Here is a 20,129-nt window from a genome sequence, read left to right on the forward strand (position 1 = left end):
AGCAACAAAAACCCGAGTTCAAAATCTACTCCATCAGCCTGAGTATCTGTCCTGGGCAATTTACTTAACCTCTCTGTATTATAATTATTATATTATAATTATTACTCTAAAACAAGATGCCAGCCTGCACAGGGAAAGGAAGCTTCCTCACCAGAGTTCTCTGTACCCACAAAACCACTGGTTCAGCTCCTGTCTCCCTCACTCCATCACAGCATTGTCCTGAGGATCAACAGTTTCCAAATGTCTACTATCTGCAATTAGCACCTTCTGCAAAGCGTTCTATGAATAAGTGACTTTTATGGCGACCGTACTTTACCTGTTCTTCAGCTTGCTTGTCTCGGAGAGCAATCACAGTCCCAATGACTTTGCTAAGAAAGGCATTCACTTCATCTCTGTTTTTGTTGGGCAAAACTCGGGCCAGTGGAATCATAATGGATGGAAATGACACTTAAGAGAAAAAAAACACAAAGGGAGCCTTGAAAAGGGGGATAACAAAGAGGGATGTCCAAGATGCCTGAAAGTCAATTATAGCCATGTACTGTATCAACAGAAGGGTCAGAAGAGCTTCTTTAGTGCTTAAATAAAGGTTACTGAATTTCACTAGATAAATAAGAATTGCACTTGGAAGTCAGAACACATTGTAGTAAAGTAGAGAAAAGCTCTGGAGTCAGACTCGGATTCAAATTGTGTCACTGATTTCTTATTATTTAGGTGGCCTTTGTGGCAACTAGGTGGGAGTAGTGGATAGAGTGATGGACTTGAGTTGGGAAGATCTGAGTTTTAAATTCAGACTTAGATACTAGTTATGTGATCTTAGACAAGTCACTTGTCTGCCTCAGTTTCCTCATGTGTAAAATGGGACAAAAATAGCATCTTTCTCCCAAGGTTGTTGTGAGATTGCCCCCTCTGCAACCTCATTTTCCCCATTTGTAAAATTCACCAGGTGTTCTTCAAATGATACTTGTCTTATTTCCTCCATAAAACTATTGGGGAAGAAACCTGAAAATGTTTTATAAATGCGAGCTTTCTTATTATTTCTGCAGTGAGAGAAGGGTGACTTGGCTAGCCTTGGGCATTCTAGAGCACTCTGGTTAATGGGGCAGGTCCAAGGTTCCAAATGTGAACTCAGGCTTGGTCATATCCTGAGGGTGAGGGAAGTGCCAGGAGTAGGGCAGAGGGAGGTCTCACCTCTCACCTAAAACTTTAGTGGGGAGACTGCTATAAATGGTGACAGCTCCACAGAAAAATGTGAACTCAAAAAAAATATATGAATTGAACTAAGACATGTAGGAAATTGATGAGAATGGACAGAACTGCCAGTAATGGAAAGAGAAATAAGATATTTTAATGCTACTATAAAAGGGTAGAAGATTGAAAGGGGAAGAGGGGAGGGAATAAGAAATAAATTTTAAAATAAAAATCAATGAAAATACACCTAACCCTTTACACAGCAGGAGCTCCATTTCTCACCCTATTTGTCTCCTAACAAAAATGGTGGCTTAGAAATCCACACAAGTCCTGCTCCAATGTTTCATAGTGTAAAGGTGACCCTGGGATTTTTGAGGCTATGGTGGGGGAGACCAAGATTGGTCACATAACCGGTGTTCTTTTTGGTCATCAGACCTCATCTTTTAAGTCAAAGGTGGCTGAGATCTCAGTCAGTTGGAGGATCTTCACTGATGAAATTATAGATTCTTGAAATATTAAAGAAATACATCTCAGGCCATGAGGATAAAGGAGAAAAAGCAAAACTAAGAAAACATAGAATGGGATTCTGGTCCCACTTTGTTATTTATTAGCAGTGTGATCTTGGGTCTCTCTCTTCTCATCTCATCTCTCCTCTCCTCTCTCTCCTCTCATCTCTCTCTCTCTCTCTCTCTTCCTTACAATTGGTTTTTTTAAAATTTACCAATTTTAACAGTTGGGATCTTGTTTTCCTCATTTTGTAAAAAGGGGATGGGATTTTACGAATAATTTAATTTTAAGTGTTCTTCTAGGACTTGAAGATTTTACCTAGGAAAGGTGGGTTTTAAAGGATTTTGCAGGGCTACTCTTTAGGAACAACAAGGGAATAAAATGTTTGAAAGCACAAGGAAAATACAGGGCAGAATATGTGCAAAAGATCTGCTTGGCTGGATTGAAGAGAATCACAAGAAATGAAATCAGGGAAAAAAGAAGTTTCTACTATAAACTGAATTCCAGGACAGTTGATAGAGCCTCAGGCCTCTAGTTTTACTGAATTCAAATCAGGTCTCAGACACTGACTGGCTCTGGACCAGTCATTTACCCTGTTGGCCTCTATTTCCCCACTTGTAAAACAAATGGGAGAAGGAAAAGGCAAACCATTCCAGTGTCTTTGCCAAGAAAACCCTAAATGAGGTCAGAGTCAGATACCGCTGAAAAGAGACTAAACAACAGAGCTGATATTTACCATTCACAAAGATTTGCTTTTGAATATTTAAAGTAGTATAGAATGGGAAGAGGGGAGTTAAGTAGAAAATCATGTCCACAAGATAATTGAAAGGCTTTATTCTTTATTGCTCATCTGAAAACAACTGAAAATCACTGAAACAGCAACTTTTTGATTCCAGGTCCAGTGTTCTAGCCACTGCTCCATCTGACCCCTACTATGACCTCCTTGGGAAGAAGATAGCCATTTTAGTGACCAGAAAGGATTGAAGAGAAAGGCTTATTTCCTTGGAAAACTAGGCTAGGACAACAGAATCACAGACTTCAGAAGTCATGTAACCTTCCATTTACTCTGTATATGATATATACATATATATAGTTATTTTAGACTATGAGACGCTTGAGGGCAGGAGCCATGCTTTTGCCTTTCTTGTATCTCCAGCCTCTTGAACAGAGTTGGAAAAGCAGTATGCATTTAATAAATATTTGCTGACTCGCTGAATGAGCATCCCTTCTACGATATCCCTCAACAAGAGATCATCCAGCCTTAGACAGAAAATTCTTGAGAAGCCCATTGCATTTCTGGATGGACCTATCATTAGGAAATTTCTCTTTGTGTTAAAACTAAATTTGGTGCTGAGAAATTTCCATCCATGATGCTCTATTCTAAGTCTTTGGGCTAAATCTAATCCCTCTTCTCACAATATGAAGAGAGCATGTTTCCTTCTCATTTTTATTCTAATTTTCCCATTCCCAGTTCTTTCAGCTGTCCCTCAGATATTTTCCAGGTAGTCTGTGCCCTTCTCCAAGCCAGTCACCCTAAAAAGTGCCCTCTGACTAAGCATTCCTGGGTCCCCTTTATAGAGCTCATCTTACCCTCTCCAGAAGTTATACTTACAGATTAAAATCACAACAAATCTAGGAATGGAGACTTTAAAGAAACGCCTGCAGTGTTTCACAAAAGGGTCATCCGGGGTCTTCTGAGAGTCCACTTGGAATCCAAAGGCCACACTGGCAATCACGTCAAGAGTATAACAGCCATAGCACCTGCAGAGTAAGACATTCATGCATAAGGAAAATGGGACCTTTACAGACTCAGCTGCCTCCATACCAGCCAACTTCCAACCTCCCTGGTCGAGTTAATGCTGTACAAAACCCTCTGCTAAGACTCACAAACTTGCATAACCTTTCCCTTCAACAAGAACTCTAATACTTGTAAAGAGCTAGGGGAAAAAGCAGCAATAAGAGATCTCTCTTCACACTGTAGCATAAACCAGAAAAAAACCCAAGAACATATGGATAATATTATGAAAAACATATGATTGTCTAGAAATAAATAAAAGAGAAGGTTTCCCTTTCCAGAGTACTGCAGAAAATATCAGTATTTGGCTGGATTCTACCACTCAATTGGCCATTTAAAATTCCCCCCCCCCCCCAGCCATCTCTACTAATGAGTTCTGCATAAGCCATCAGGAGAATCTGGTCTGGTGGTAAAATGTCTAAAAACACCTGTGCTTGGTTTATGTCTTTCTTGATGAAAAGGCTTGATTCAATGCTCTCATGTAGGTGCACACTTTGTGTTTTCTGTGTCAAATATTTAGAGTAAAATAACACTTCATTTATAAGGCATCCTCTTGGGGAAATGAGGTGTTCCACATTTTTCCAGACAACCAAAGATTTAGGGAACAATCATTTTAGTGCCGCATTGTATTTAGTTGAACTGTCTTTGACTCTTTCTAAAACATGTCACTGTTTTAGTTTTAGTAAATAGAATGTATTAAATTTAATTTACCTTTTGTAGGAAGGGACTCTTGCTTCAGCTCAATCAATTAGTAAGCATTTATAATGAACTTGCTATATGCCAAACACAATAATAAGCACTGGAGGTGCAGAGAAAGGCCAAAAAAGTCCTTTCCACCAAGAGCTTACACCTTAATGGGGAAGATATATACATAAATAGATACGTACAAGATACCTAATAATTATTATTAATAATGATAATTAACATTATGTAGCACTTTAAGGTTTGCAAAGTGTTTTACAAATAGTATCTCATTTTGGATAGTCACCTGGGAGGAGAAAACTGAGCAGATGGGGGAACTGGAAAAGGCTTCCTGCAGAAAGTGGCTTTTAAGCTCAGTTTTGAATATTAGGTGACTTTTCAAGCCCCTTCCAGTGCTAAAATTCTTTCCTTTTAAAATAATTTATTCCATGGCTCATTATAAGCATTATTTATTATTTGAGGCTATAACACAGTGATGCTGACAGAGACTACTAGAAAGCAGAGGTATCAAGCTACCTGCAACACTCCTGATGTTGGCTGGACCAGAATAAAATGTACTTGGAAATATTTAACAAAATAAATAAAAATATAATAGAACATAAATGATGGAAATACGTGGTTTTTATGGACCCTGTTCAGATCCTTTTGTGCCATTTTTGTGGCCCCCATTTCTAGTGCAGTTTGACACTCCTGTTGAGTGTCCAGGAGTCAATGCCTCCAGATAATGGACTCTTTGACTATTCTGTCTCCTTCCATAAAAGGCCTGCAAGGGTTAGACAGACAGAAATATATACTACAGATACTTTCATCTCTTCTCTCCCTGGCATTTGTCACTTTCCAGTGGCTGTGCTTCTAATCTACTCTACACTGAAATTTAGGGTTGCCAGGGGAAACCAGAAAGTAAGGTTGTTAAATCACTAACTTTAATTGGATAGCCTAAGGGTAACTCTACAAATCTAGGATAGAGTGAATTGTAGAGGTTTTGATGGCTGTTACTCTATGCTTTGAGGCTTTCCTTCATTTCTTCTGGGTTCTAGATTCTGTTCCAGACAGCTGAAAGGGTTAGAAATCTCCCAACCGCTCCATCTGAGACTCGCTGCCCAAATAGGCAGCGGGGTTCCTGCCCCCTTCCCCGTCCCCACTTTGTTTAGACAAACTCCACTTTCTAACTTGATGGACTGTTTTCTCATAGGTCAGCCTAGCCAGCCGTTTAGTCACTCTCATGGCTCTTTTTGACCTTGCAATCCTTCTGCACTTTCCTGGTCGTGAAGTAATTGTCCAACAATTATGCACAGTTACAAGAAGTGGCTATTCATTTGGAGAACAGTTATTTCTTGTCCCCCATAGACTGACCTTACCTCTGGATATCAAAAGCTTCCCCAGACTCTGCATAAGGCTTCAAGTGAGTCAATAGAAGATCACAGGCTTGGCTGATTAAGGGAATCACCTGAAAAAGAAGAAAATCAACGATAATTAAACACTCTGTACACTGAATGGACCTAAATTAGCCACGAATGAAGAGGTCTGTAGTGCTCCCTACATTGACTGCTATTTTCAAGTATGTAATTGCAAAGCAGAATTCTTTCAGCAAAGGCCTAATACAGGACCTCCTTGGGATAAGGACTTTTTCTTCTCTTTCTTCCATTTCTCCCTTTCTTCTTCTCTTTTTCCTTTTCTTTTTCATCTCTCTGTCTCTCTTCTCTTTTTTCTTCTGGGCTAATGTTAGGATGGTGGAATGCAAGCTTTAACAGATTCTACCAAATCAGAAAGGATTCTAGGTTGCTGTTGGTCCGTACTATCTTAGGACCAACTTAGTTAAGTGCAAAGAGTCTCATTAATGCAAAGTTGGGCCCCAAGTGAGGATTTATTTTTTTCTGCCCTCAGTAACTCATGAAACCCAGAAGGTAGTAGCTGGTTGGGATTGTGTACCCCTAAATTCCTAGCTCCCAGAGAAGTTGAGCGCTGGAATTCTGAGCTGCAATGGCCTAGGCCGATTAAGCAAACACATGAAATTGGGTATTGATGTGGTGAAATCCTAGGGAAGAGGAGCCATCAGGTTGTGTAAGAAGGGTTAAACTGGTTCAGAAAACAGGAAGATCCAAGCTCCAGTGTTAATCTGTAATAGGGTCACTCCATGAGGAAGTAGCTTTAGAATTTATCTCTGGGCAAGATGGAGGAGATCCAGTCATTAAAAAACAAAATAAAACAAAAACAAAGGATCACTATGATCTGCCTTAGTTCTGGGAGCACTCACACCCATGACTCTTTGAAAGATGCAACAAATTTAAATAACTTTTTTTAAGGGCCAAATATATGTAAGCCACTGTGCTAAGGCCAGAGTATACAAAACAAAGACAAAAATAAAGAGTTCTTGGGGAAGTTAAGTAGCTCAGTGGATAGATTGATGGTCTTGAGGTCAGAAGGACCTGAGTTGAAATCTGGTTTTTAATGCTTGACACTTACTAGCTGTATGACCCTGGACAAATCACTTAATCTCAATTGCCTTGTAAAAAATAAAAATAATAAACAGTTCCTGCCTTCAAGGAAGTTCTATAATAATGTTATATATAATGATAATTACTTATAAACAATAACAAGTAATTAAAATTATGCATAATTCTAGTAACAATAACAATAGTAATAACAAAAAATGAGGATTTCAACAAACACATACTGGGCTATTTTCGATCTGAAACACATGAGAAAATATAAGAATGAGGCAAATGGTGATGATGCTAATGGAGTAATAGCAGAGGAGTGACTTGTTCCAGGGAGGTTTCTATTTGCATTCCGTGAAACAAGAGCAGAAGAATGATTTTTCTGAAATAACAACAGCTTGTGTTTATAGAGCATTTTAAGGTTTGTAAAGCACTTTACATTACTTCCATTCTCATTCTATATCCATAGATGGTACCTACGTAGATAGTAAAGCAAAATAAACATATGCTAATACAGAAATAATCTCAAGGGAGAAAGAACACACAGTATTGAGATGGGAAGGGATTAGAGATCTAGAAGATGGCTTCTGGGCCATGGTTTTTTTTTTTTTTTTAAATAATAATAGTTTTTATTTACCAGATATTTGCATGGGTAATTTTACAACATTGACAATTGCCAAAACTTTTTTTTCCAATTTTTTCCCTCCTTCCCTCCCTCCCCCCAGATGGCAGGTCGATCAATACGTGTTAAATATGTTAGAGTATAAATTAAATACAATATATGTATACATGACCAAACAGTTGTTTTGCTGAACAAAAAGAATCGGACTTTGAAATAGTGTACAATTAGCCTGTGAAGGAAATCTAAAATGCAGGCAGACAAAATTAGAGGGACTGGAAATTCTATGTAGTGGTTCATAGTCATCTCTTCTGGGCTGTGTTTTGAAGGAAACTGGAGATTTTAGGAAACAGAATAAGGACGAGGGCATCCAGACATGGAGAGATGCACAGAGATAGGAGATGGGATATTACCTGTGGGGAAAGCAAGGGGGGCCATTTGACTGGAACAGAGCATGTGCAAGAAGGAGAAATAGAAGATAAGACTAGAAAGATAAGTGGGAACATAATGTAAAGATCTTTCAGTTCCAGGCTGAGGATTTTGTATTTTATCCTAGAGACAATAGGGAGCCCTTAAGGAAGGGATCGACATGTTAGGCCTGTGTTTTAGGAGCAGTCATTTGGCAGTTGTGTAGAGGATGGATTGATAAGGAGAAGGTCTGGAGTTAGGAACATTAATTCAATTTTTAAAGCATTGGTTAAATGCTCGCTATGTAGTCAATAAGCTACATAAAATAAGCTACCAAAAAAATCTAAAATCAACTAAGTAAAAAATGTAGTCAACAAACATTTATAGCCCACTATGTATCAAGGACACTGGGGGAGAGGGGGGTCGGAGCTGGGTGGGGCAGTAGATAGAGCGCCAGTCCTGGGGTCAAGAGGACCTGAGTTCAAATCCTCCCTCAGATACTTACTAGCTATATGATCCTGGGCAAGTCACTCAATCCTGTTTGCCTCAGTTTCCTCATCAGTAAAATGAGCTGGAGAAGGAAATGGCAAACTGTTGCAGTATCTTTTCCAACAGAATTCCAAATGGGGTCATGAAAATGACTTTTATTAAGAACATGTCATGTGCCAAATACAGTGCTAAGCAGTGTCCTTGCCCTCAAAGTACTTACAGTCCAATGGGGAAAGACAGAATGCAAAAATAAGCTGAAAAGCTATGCTAGGTGCTGGGAACAGAGAGACAAAAACGAACAGCTCCTGCCCTCAAGAAGCTTCCATTCTTTGGAAGCAAAACAACCCGTATCACTTAAGTAAAAGCAAAATATGTACCAAGGAGATGTGGGAGTGGGGAGAACCAGCAACTGAGTGGAACCAGGAAAGGTCTCAGGTAGGAGACTAAGTTGATGAAATATAGGTGAGGAGAGAATACATTCCAGACATAGAAGATGAAATGCTGTGTATGAGGAACAGTGAATTAACCAGTTTGGCTGGAACATGGCGTGCGGGAGGAGATATATCAAGACACAAGCCTGGGACGGTAGATGGAGACTACAGTCCCAGCGTGGAGGGCTGTAAAAGCCATACAAGCTATAATAGTTGTAGTGAGAGGGGGATGCATGGAAGGGACTCCGAAGCAGTGAGATGACATTAATAAAGAGATCTGGAGGTTTGGAGTCAGGTCTGGACCTGGAGTTAAGGAGACCAAAGCTGAGATCTGGACTCGGGTACTTACTACATCTGTGAACCTGAGTGAGTCATGGAACAGCTGTCTGTCTCAATTTCCTCAACTATAAAATGGGGATTATGATAGAACCTATCTGCCAGAGTTGTTTAAAATGAAATATTTGTAAAGTTCAGTGCTTAATAAATTCTTCTTCCCTTTTCCTCTTTAAGGCAGGGCACTTAACTTTTCTCAGTCTGTTTCCTCATTTGTAAATGAGGATAATAGCACTTACTTCATAGGGCTGTTATAAGAATAAAAATGAGATGATATGTATACAATAGCTTTACAAATTGCAAAACACCATGTGGGTGTTTATTATTATTATTATTATTATGATAGGATTACAAGACTTGGGAAATAAGTTGGGAAAGGTAATTAAGAGGGTAAAGGCAAAGGTAAAAGTCATTTGGACACTAATAGTCCCTGTGAACATTTGGGGTGGATTCTCCAATTCTGCACATCTCATGATTCTTCTGAGCTAATCCAATTCTGCTTGGCTCGTAGAACACATCACCGTCTCTGATGAGGGCACGCCATTCTGGGTGTTTCTGTGTTAGTGTCTCATGTCATACAATCAATTCTAAAGTTCTTGAGAGTGTCTGTGTATTGCTTTTCCTGACCACCTTGTGAGTGCTTGCTCTGTGTGAGTTCTCTATAAAATAGTATTTTGGCAAGCGTTCTTTTGGCATTTGAATAATATGGCCAGTCCAAAGGAGTTGTGCTCTCTGTAGTAAAGTTTAAATGCTTGGCAATTTAATCTAGAAAGGACCCCAATGTCTGATACCTCATCTTGCCAGGTGATCTTCAGAATCCTCCTAAGACAATTCAAATGGAAGCGGTTCGGTTTCCTGGCATGGCCTTGGTACACTGTCCAGGTTTCGCAGACATACAACAAGGTGGTCAGCACAACAACTATATAGATCTTCAGTCTAATCCCTCTCCTTTCCCACACTTTCCTTCAGAGCCTCCCAAACACTGAATCAGCTCTGGCAATGTGTGTGTCAACCTCATTATCATTGTGGACATCCCTGGAAAGTAGACTGCCAAGGTAAGTGAACTTATCCACAGCATTCAAAACTTCTCCACTTACTGTCATTGTCAAATCCAATAAACATTTATTAAATGCTTTTTAAGAAACTAGACAAAAACTGATTTTTTTTGTCTGTTCCCAAGAAGCTCACATTGATTTGGAAAAAGATAAGAGAAGGTTTTGTGTGTGTGTGTGTGTGTGTGTGTGTGTGTGTGTGTGTGTATAAAATGTACAAGATAAATAAATCCAAGTTAAATACAGAAGAGAGAAAGTACCATCAGCTAAGGTGATCCAGAAAGTCTTTGTGGAGGAGGTAACTGAGCCCTGAGAGAGGATGAAAGATTTTGAGAGGCAGTCAAGGAGGTAATGAATTCTGGACATGGAAAACATACCATATAAATGCACAGGGATTGGAGAAGGAGTGTTGAGTTTCAGGGACAGTTAATCATCCAGTTTAAATGTAACATAGAACTTATGAAGGGGAAATAGTGTGAAATGAGAGTGGGAAAGCAGAACAGGATTGTGGAGGGCTTTAAGGTAAAGCTGAGGAATTTGTATTTTATCATAGGATACCAGTGACAAGGGTTTACTCTAGCCTCTTCGCATTGGCGCCTTATAGAGCCACTTCTTGAAAGCTAGCAAATGCTCCAGATCTGGGCTTGATTTATTGCCCAATGATTTTCTAGACTTAAAAAAAAGTGGTGGAGAAAATGTTAAAAATGCAAATTAAACTTAAAAATGTGATGTGAGCCCATATTTTTACCCCCAGAATGCTGGTTGTTAAATATTTACCTGTACATCTTTGCTACTCATAAATTTTAAATCCAAACCTCAAACTTTTGTCAGCTGGATAGAGCGATGGTATCAACTCACACAGAAACAGAGGCCACTGCACTGTACATAAAGATCCCTGCAGGAGGGCATTGACACAGAAAATCACATATTAACATTTTCTATACTCTGTTGTAATTCATTTATTTTGTTAAATATTTCCCAATTACACTTGGATAGGATTTGGGCTGCACTTGGGAGTCTATTAACATTATCTTTGTTTTATATTGCATTTTTATTTGTTAAATATTTCCCAATTACATTTTAATCTGGTTTGGGCTAAACTCAGGGAGTGTTATAGGTTTTACCAAATGCTGCCATTGGACTATCTTTGTGGTGCAGAGAGGGGAGAGACTAGAAGTAGAGAAATCTATTAGGTCATAGAGAAATCAAGGTGAGAGCTGAGAAACCTGAACTTGGCTAACAGCCACATGAGTGGAAGGAAGGGAACACCTTCAAATGATGCTATAGAGACCAAATTGAGAAGTCTTGGCAACCAATTTGAAATGTGATATGAGGAAGAATAAAAAGCAAAGGATGAATCTAGATTATACCTGGGAAAATGAAGGGATTCTTAAAAAGATAGAAAAATATGGAGAATATTAAGGAAAATTTATGAGCTCCATACCAGCTGTCAGTTTCTACATAAATCCCATGGAATTTCATAAAAAGTGGAAAGGAAGGAAGGATTTGGGGGAAGTACTGCAGACTTTGATAGTAGTGGTAGAGGGGGAGAGAATAGGAATTTATTAAGTTCCCACTACATTCCAGGCTATGCTAAATATGCTAAATGCTTTATAGATTTAGTCTCCTTCAATCAATAGATTCATTATGTCATGATATGAGTGCTATTCCTATCACTGCAGATCACAGGTCTTTAGGTAAAAAGTAAGTCTCCCAGGGTCTATCAGAGTGCCAGTAACACAACAGGTATATACCATATGCTTGTTGATTGATTCATCAGTACCTTTTCCTCCGATGTGATTCTGGTCATGTTTGTTCTACAACCCTCCATAAATCTATTCAATGTATTATTGTCTCTCTTCCAGTTCTTTTAATATTTAATGGACACTAGTGGGACACCCAGGCCATCAGTCTATTTTTATCTCTGGATCTTGCTACATCCACTTTCTTATCTGGTCACGTAAGTCATGAATAGCATCTTTTATTCCACTTCTCATCTCTAAGTTCTTTTGGGCAATACACCGTAGCCTATTTACACCCATTGTGAGTCTTTGTTTGCCCTTTAGGTCACCTTCAATTTTGGTTCATCAGAGATCATGCTGTGCCCATGATTTGTAGATGTCTAGCATTGCCAGGAGAATATGAATGTAGCCCAGGGTTATTTAGACCTAGAATCCCAGAGACTTGGGATATTCAGGCTGTACCTTTAAAGGGATCACAAATCCTCTGGAAGACTTTCCTGGGAACATAGAGAATCCTTGGGCTTAGATTATTAATGGAGAGTGAAAAGCTTTTCAGGAGGGCTCCGTTTATCTTGCATTTTAGGTTAATAGGGGAGGCAGAGAGGTGAGGGGGAGGTACAGGCCCACGAATGCCTGGACCAGGGAGTGAAAGGAAAGAACAACATAGGGAATGAACGGGCTAGAGCTGAGATCAAATGGCAGCCATGACAACTAGTGAGACTCAAGTATACTCAGCCACTCTTCTTTCTTCGGATTTTCCTGAACACAAAGATGTTTCTGTCTGAAAGTCCCATTGCAGCCTATATTTGGTTTAAATGTTAGTTTTTATTTATTACTTGGCACTAAATCACATGTCTATTAATAATGAATTTTGTCTAAATCTGTAAACATTTGTGGGTTGAGACAGAGAGGGGAAACTAACCCAATGTAGAAGAAATTTTCTTGGTTTATCATTAGGATAGGGCTCACCTGATTAAGAGAGCTTTAAAATTTTTTTATAATTTCTGAATAAACTTGCAGACATATATATCAGATATCTATACCAGATAGTCTTTGAACCTGATAGGAGAATATTTATAAGGAAACGAGCCACTTGCAGACTGTAGGACTATGGTGGTGGTGTAGTGGTACGTTTGTTCTTATGTGTACCATTCATACCATCACATACCAAACTTAATAAATCTTCAAATTAGTGTTAAAAAACACACAAACAACCCAAAAGATAGGTTTTAGGAGCTTAGAATCACTGAAATCAAATTTCCCACTTAAAACCCCAGTCTTCTTCTCCTCTCTCTCTCTCTCTCTCTCTCTCTCTCTCTCTCTCTCTCTCTCTCTCTCTCTCTCTCTTCTCTCGTATTCAATTATAATTCATCCAAATGCTTGTCCATGATGCATTTGTACTGATGTACTAACAATGGGCTATCTAATATAGCTGCGTTGCCTGCCTCGTGATGACCAATAAGACAGATAAAAATCCTGTTCAGTAAATATTGAAATTCATTAAATGCTTTATTTAGAACATGCACTAGGTTTACCAAATAGTTCCAGTTATAGACTATAGAGACTATATGGTCTTTATCTCTAAAATCTGCTCTGGTCCCAAAGGCACTCATTTCATTTCTCTGATTTCAGAGTTTTTAAAGGATATCAGAGATCAATCATCTATCTACCCAAAGCTCGTTTCCAATTCAGAGACCCCTCTTCCTCACGAAATCGCTGGTAAGCTCATCCAGACTTTGCTTGGATATTTGATCCCAGTTTCAAGAGTTATTTTTATCAATTCTAGGCAGTTCTATTAGTTTGTCTTCAAAATGCACAGTGCAGTAATAGGTAGATACCACTGGATTATCTTAGAGCAATTAGCTTGGATTTATGGAGCATTGTTGCCAGAACCCAATTCTTGTGACTTTTTCCCTCTTGGCTTTTGTATTTGGACATTGGGAGGCTATCCAAAAGAAGTTTTTTGTTTTGTTTTGTGTATACCAATACCAGTTTATTCAGATCGTGTCTAAGGCAGGAAGATCTTGTCTATATAAAGTTCAATGAAACTTTTACTTCCTGGATGCCAGAGTCTTTTGAATGACTTTGATTCCAGTTTTGCCTTATATTTCATACACAGACTCCCTTTCATTCATTTTTTTTTTGCTATTAAACTTCTAAAGGGTGAAGTATTGCCTCACCTGCTCTTCTGGCATCTGCTCTTAACCATAGAACTAAAGTGGTTTTCTCCAAAGTCACTTGCACAATTTTAAGTCAGTATTTGATTATCCTCTCTTTTTTTAAAGTTTTTTAAGTTTTAGACCATATTTTCTACTCCCTTAGCTTTCAAGATTCTTAATGGTTCTTTTTTCTTTTCTACCTCTTTGATATCTTCTTATATATGTATAGTTCTTCACTTTTCTTTAACCGTCTCTTAAATGTGGGTCTTCCCGATGATCTGTCCTTGGTCCTCTTCTTTCTCTAAAGCAAGAGTTCTTAACCTGGGGATCTACATACTCTCAATCTATTTGTGAATAAATTTCAAGTGGTTCCTGGTCTTTGATGGGAGACAATTTACACTTTCATTTTCACTAATCTTTGGTTTCCTTTGTAATCTTAGGTATTTCATTTTATGCATTTAAAAACCTGATTCTGAGAAGGGGTCTTTCCTAGGCTGCCAACAAAATCCATAGCACAAAAAGGTATAAGAAAACTTTTATTCTAAACTTTTACCCTTGACAAATGTATCACTTCCCATGGTCTTCATTATTGGCAATGTTCATGACTTTCAAACTCATATTTCCCACTCTAATCTCCTTTTCAAACTCCAGCCTGACATCTCCAACTGCCTGCCAGAAATAGAACACTCATTCTCTTCCTCCTTCCCCACCCTGCTGACCCCGCCTCAAACTCACTGTGTCTAAATGGAACTCATCTTTTCAGAGAAAATGTTCCTCCAACAAAATACCCATTTTCTATTAAAGACACGACCATCTACCCAGATACTCAGAGAGATTCCTAACCCAAGAATCATCTTTGACTTTCCCTAGTCCATATCCTAAGAGAATCTCTGGGTTATAATGGACTTTCGAGGGTCTCTAGTCCAATTGCCAAAAATCTGCTCATGTCACTTGATTTCTCTTGACAAGTCTTTCCTTTCTCTACCTATTGAGATCCTAACTATCCTTCAATCCTTCGTCCTTGATCTAGGGATAGAATAACAACTGCATGAAACCTTCTTTTCTACTCAAATATGTGTCTCCCTTATTAGTACTTCAGAGCTACCTAAAGTTTCATATCACTTTATATCTCTCTTTTGAATTCTACCTTGTATTATGATTATTTGCATATAATACATACATATGCATATATGAGCATTCTCTTTCATTAATTTGTGAGTTGTCTGGCAGCAATTACTCTATATTATTATTTTGGACCTTCTTATATATGATGCCCTATATAGATAGATTTTGTACATACTAAGCACTCAATAAATGGTGGATTATAAATGGATATATTATAATCAAGCAGGTCCCCATCATTCTATGTACCCAGAATTGTGGGGGTGGTTAAATTAAGAGCATGAGTTTACATCATAGTTGTTAAATGTAATCTTGTTGATTTTAGTTTAGTATTCCAGTCTGTCAGTATAATTTTAAATATTGAATCTGTCATCCTCTCTGATTTCTGTCATCTGCAGATTTGATATATGCATGCTTTGTATGTCTTCATCCAAATCTGTTTGAAATCTTTGTAAAAAATATTGCTCCTCTGAAGTCCTCTTTGATGGATCGTTGGGGGCAATGCTAACTGGGGGGCTGGAGTAAGGAGCAATCCTTGGTTCAAAAATCCTGTGGCTATGAAAGACATGCCTTAATAGTTCCTAAAATGAGGCAACAGTTTCTGAAGGCCTTATCAAGGGGTTTAGAGTCTTAGAGCCTGCCAAATTTGGTGATAAATGTCTTTTGGCCACACTAACTTACTCTATGCTAAAGTAAGCATGGGTTGGGGAGCCTACATTGATGTAATTCTGGCCACAGAGATGAACTTGAATTTTTTAAAGTAGCTTGTATTTATTTATTTGTAAATGTTGTATCCCACAGTAGTAGATAAGCTTTTTGAGGGCAAGGATGGATTTTTGTTTTGGCTTTACATTTCCAACTCTTAGCACAGTGCCTGGCAATAGTAGGTGCTTAGTGAATGTCTACTGATAGACTAACTCAATCAATAAACATTTATTAAGCTTACTATGTGTCAAGCATTGTACTAAGTGCTGAAGAAACAAAAAGAGGCAAAAAAAAATAGTCCCTCCCCTTAAAGAGCTTTTAATCTAATGAGAAGTTTATATTCTTAATAATGAGTTGCCTATAACTCCACATTATACTCTTTAGAGAGTTCCCCTTTTTCTTTCTCATCAGAATAATTTGGTTTTGTGTTCTCAGAATTCTATTCTTGAAAGTTTCCATACCTCTTGGACAACCTTTTCTTCTAAAATTTTTATGCTAGGGGACCCTACCTATTTTTTTCTGTTGCTTTGACATTTCACTAAAGACCTCCTTCTGGATTACTGAGATATTTAAATATATCTGTTCAACCAGCTGTGAATCCACCTGTCTATATAATAATTCCATAAAATTGCTGGAATCATAAGATGATATAAGAATCATCTTATCCTTATAGGTATCATGAAAGACTATGTAAAATGACTTTTAAAAAAAAATTAAGATAGCATCCTCCAATCTAACAAATTAGAGAAAAAGCTCTGTCATAAAAGGAAATGAGACTGGTTTGGTATGACTTGTTTTTAATGGACCCATATTTGTTCATTTCATTTCTATCAAAATACTCACTAACCCAAACAATGTCTAGTTCTGTGCTCATTCCACAGCATCCCCTTGTTTCCAAGGCTATAGCTGTCAGAATATCCTTTTGTCTTCCTTTCAGAAATGGGACTACAATCACACTCTGTGACTTTCCCGTTCTCCCTGGTTCTCAAAGACTGACAACATTGTTGAGATTACGTCTGCCATTTTCCTTTCAGCACCAGAGTACTGAAAGGAGTTAATTTAAAATAGCTATTCTCTTACCATAAGGTTCCTCATGATGGAAAAGGACTTTGAAAAGTACCAGAGACTCTATTCTCATGAACTACAATTATCACATGGGGTTTTTTGTTTGGAGTTTTATCCTCCAGGCCAATTTGCTCCTTTGAAGTCAAAGATTCTAAGAGAATATGAAGGGCCTGGAGTCAGAAAGAGCTGACAGCTTCATTTACCAGCTGTGTGACCCTGAACAAGTCACCTAATCCTGTTTTCCTTAGTTTCCTCATCTGTAAAATGAGCTGGAGAAGGAAATGGCAAAACTACTCCAGCACCTTTGCCAAGAAAACCCCAATGGGATCATGAAGAGACTGGAACCCTGAACAACATTGATGTTGGAGTTGATCTTCAAAAAACAAACAAACAAAAAAAAAAAAACCCCAACATACCTCTGCCTTCCACTTTCTTCTTTCTCTCAAATATAACTTTACAAAAGGTTTTTGTTTTATTGATAATTTTTCCCCCTTTTTGAGACTTAGTTCACAGTAGGCTTTTAACCTTCATGCCATTGGTCTTATGGGGGTGATGCTACCTTTTTGCATTTACCATTAGGGGAGTCCTTGTCCTTCAATCTTTTACTTGTGGTTTTTCTTTGGAGGAAATTGGGGTTAAGTGACTTGCTCAGGGTCATACAACTGGTAAGTATTAGATTTGAACTCAGATCCTCCTGACTCAGATTCCCCTGTTTGTGGCTTTTCCAAATCTGAGAGTCTGATTTGCAATCACCCTGATTTCATCATCCTCTTCTCTGTTGTTCCTCTTTGGGACCACTAGCTATTACAGAGTCATAATTTACACTGGATTTACATTGTAGAGCAATGAGAGCTTTCAGGAAATTCTAGTCTTCATATTATAGATGAGGAAACTAAAAGCCAGGGAAGTCCCATAGGAAGTAAACATTAAAATAGAATTTGAACTCAGGATCTCTCCTTCCAGATTCCCACTGTACCATAGTGAATCACTTGAAGTCTTTCCATTCTCATTATGTACAATCTCCTTTTTTCATTTTATAAAATATTACTGCAATTGTGTTATCACCCAGAAAAATAAAATTATTATAAATTATTAAATATTTATTATTATAATTAGTTAAATAATTATTAAATATAAATTATTATAAATTATGCCCCCAATACTTCATTCACAGGATCATATTATCTAGGACTGATACAACATCTAATCCAGCTACCTGATGATAACTACAGATGAGGAAAGTGAGATGAGATTGCTCCAAGTAACACAGGCAGTCAGAGTTGGAATTGGACCCCCGTTGTGTGACTGCAAAGTTGGTCTCCCATAGGAGGCCATCCTAATTCACAGCTAAGACAAAGGATAGCCTTTTATCACAATTTTCTTATCTAAAACGAAGACTTTAGACTACATGGCCTCTCAAATCCCTTTCAGTTGTTTTGATTCTAAGTCACACTTCTCATCCCCACTTACAGTTATTTTGGGCCCATGGGCCAAAACCCCCCAAACAATTAGCCTAGTACAACAGAGAGTTATAGGGACAGTTTCATCTACATGTCAGAGCCCATCATATTCTCTTAGAATCTCTGACTTCAAAGGTACAAATTAGCCTGGAGGATAGAACTCCAAACAAAAAACTCCATGTGATAATTGTAGCTTGTGAGTGTAGGTCTCTTGTACTTTTCAAAGTCCTTTCCCGTTAATTATCTCTTTTGATCTTCACCAGATCTCAGCGAAGTAGGCAGGGAAAGTGCTACCATCCCCATTTCATGGATGACAAAATTGAGGAGCAGAAAGGTTCAGGATCATACAGCTAGAAAGTATTTGAGGTGAGATTTGAATTAGATCTTCCTCCCTCTGAGTCTAAGGCTTTAGCCACTGTCCCATACATCCTCTTTGTCTTGAAAGAACACATTTGTTTTTCTGACTGCCCCTTAATGGTAAGTATTTGATGTATTATTAGGCTTCTAATATTCTACCCTACCTGACCCCCAAAATAGCAAGTTCCCAGGGCACAATTCCCCTGAAAATCTGAAATGGGATTCCCACTTGACTGCATTATATACAAATGGGAAAACAGACTTCTCCAGGTTGACAAAATTATCTGACTCACCACCTATTTTTGTATGGCCCAAGAGCTAAGAATAATAACATTCTGTAATTCTCAGACTCCTGCAGTATACAATCTAGACTCTAAGCGATTTCTAGTCCCTTTTGTGGCTACAAATCTATGAGTTTTACTCATGAAATGATTAATAGATGTTTTCCCATTTTATCCTATTGGGTGTCTCAGAGATACATATCCCAATTAGATGCTTACGGGTTACATATTTTAAATCTTTCCATTCTGGAAGAATGGAAGCCCCTTGAGGTCAGGGATTATTTTATTTCTGCCTTTGCTTTTTCCAAACCAAACTAGTGGCTAGCATGTAATTCTTACTGACTTATTTTAAAAGAAAGTATATAATAAATAACAATGGATTCAATATCTATTATTTGCATTGCGCTTTAGTTTGCAAATTAACAATTTTAATATTAACCATGGTTGTAGTCCTTGATTCCCAAACAGGACCAAAGTGACTTCTCAGGGTCAAGATACAATGTGTCCGACCATGGCTGATTAGAGCAGTGTGAGCACAGGTGGGACACAAAAACCCATTTGGAGTGGAGATGTTCTACATTTGTGCATCTCACATTTCCCTGGAGCTACTGCAGTTCTGCTTGTTCCTAGAGCACAGACCTTCTCTGATGCGGAGTGTGGTCTCCCATGTCTCACAATTGATTCCAGAGTCCTTCAGGGAGGTTTGAAAGTGTTCTTGCCTAGCTTATTAACCATGCTCCTTTGAGGTCAAATAAGGACGGAGAGGGCTGAGGGAAAGACTGCAGGTCACACATAAATCTCAGAAACAAGATTCAAATCCAGCTTTAACTGGATTCAGTGTTCAGTGTTCTTGTTGCTACCTTTTGAAGAATATAAAACCAAATGAAGTTGGATACTCTGTGCAGACAAGACTCGGGGATTTTGTATTTGTTTTTCATTTTTAATTTTGGCTTGTTTAGGGGAAAAAAGAAACTAAATTCTTGAACCCTTAGTTGAAGATCAATAAATAGTATTTCCTTTAAGCTGAGGAAAGACTGAACTTCCATAAGAGTATTTGCTGAAGAAACACTGAAGGGCTATGATTTGCTGTGTTTTTTAAAATCCAAATTTCTTTGCAAAATTTGCCATGAGTTCAATAACCACATGTTGAACCAAAGGTGCTGCCATTGTGATGACATAGTGCCTGTCAGGCATTGTGACCAATCAGCATTTACCACATGGAGGCGGTAACAGCTGGTGTTGCTAAGCAACCCCCTCCCCAACCCCCTCAGCAGTT

General features: G+C 38.3%; 1 protein-coding gene across 4 annotated transcripts in view; it reads right to left on the bottom strand.

Moving 5' to 3' along the window:
* The window catches only part of TBXAS1 (thromboxane A synthase 1), a 216,203-nt gene that overhangs the window by 103,105 nt on the left and 92,969 nt on the right, over positions 1-20,129 (bottom strand). For all 4 annotated transcript variants that reach the window (XM_074267767.1, XM_074267768.1, XM_074267769.1 and 1 more), the window contains 3 exons: positions 5,551-5,639; positions 3,308-3,456; positions 317-447 (listed from right to left, as the gene is read on the bottom strand). In XM_074267767.1, the coding sequence (XP_074123868.1) occupies positions 317-447; positions 3,308-3,456; positions 5,551-5,639 (369 nt within the window). The remainder of the gene's footprint in view (positions 1-316; positions 448-3,307; positions 3,457-5,550; positions 5,640-20,129) is intronic.

The sequence above is a fragment of the Sminthopsis crassicaudata genome, chromosome 5, assembly GCF_048593235.1.
Source record: "Sminthopsis crassicaudata isolate SCR6 chromosome 5, ASM4859323v1, whole genome shotgun sequence".
NCBI lineage: Eukaryota > Metazoa > Chordata > Mammalia > Dasyuromorphia > Dasyuridae > Sminthopsis > Sminthopsis crassicaudata.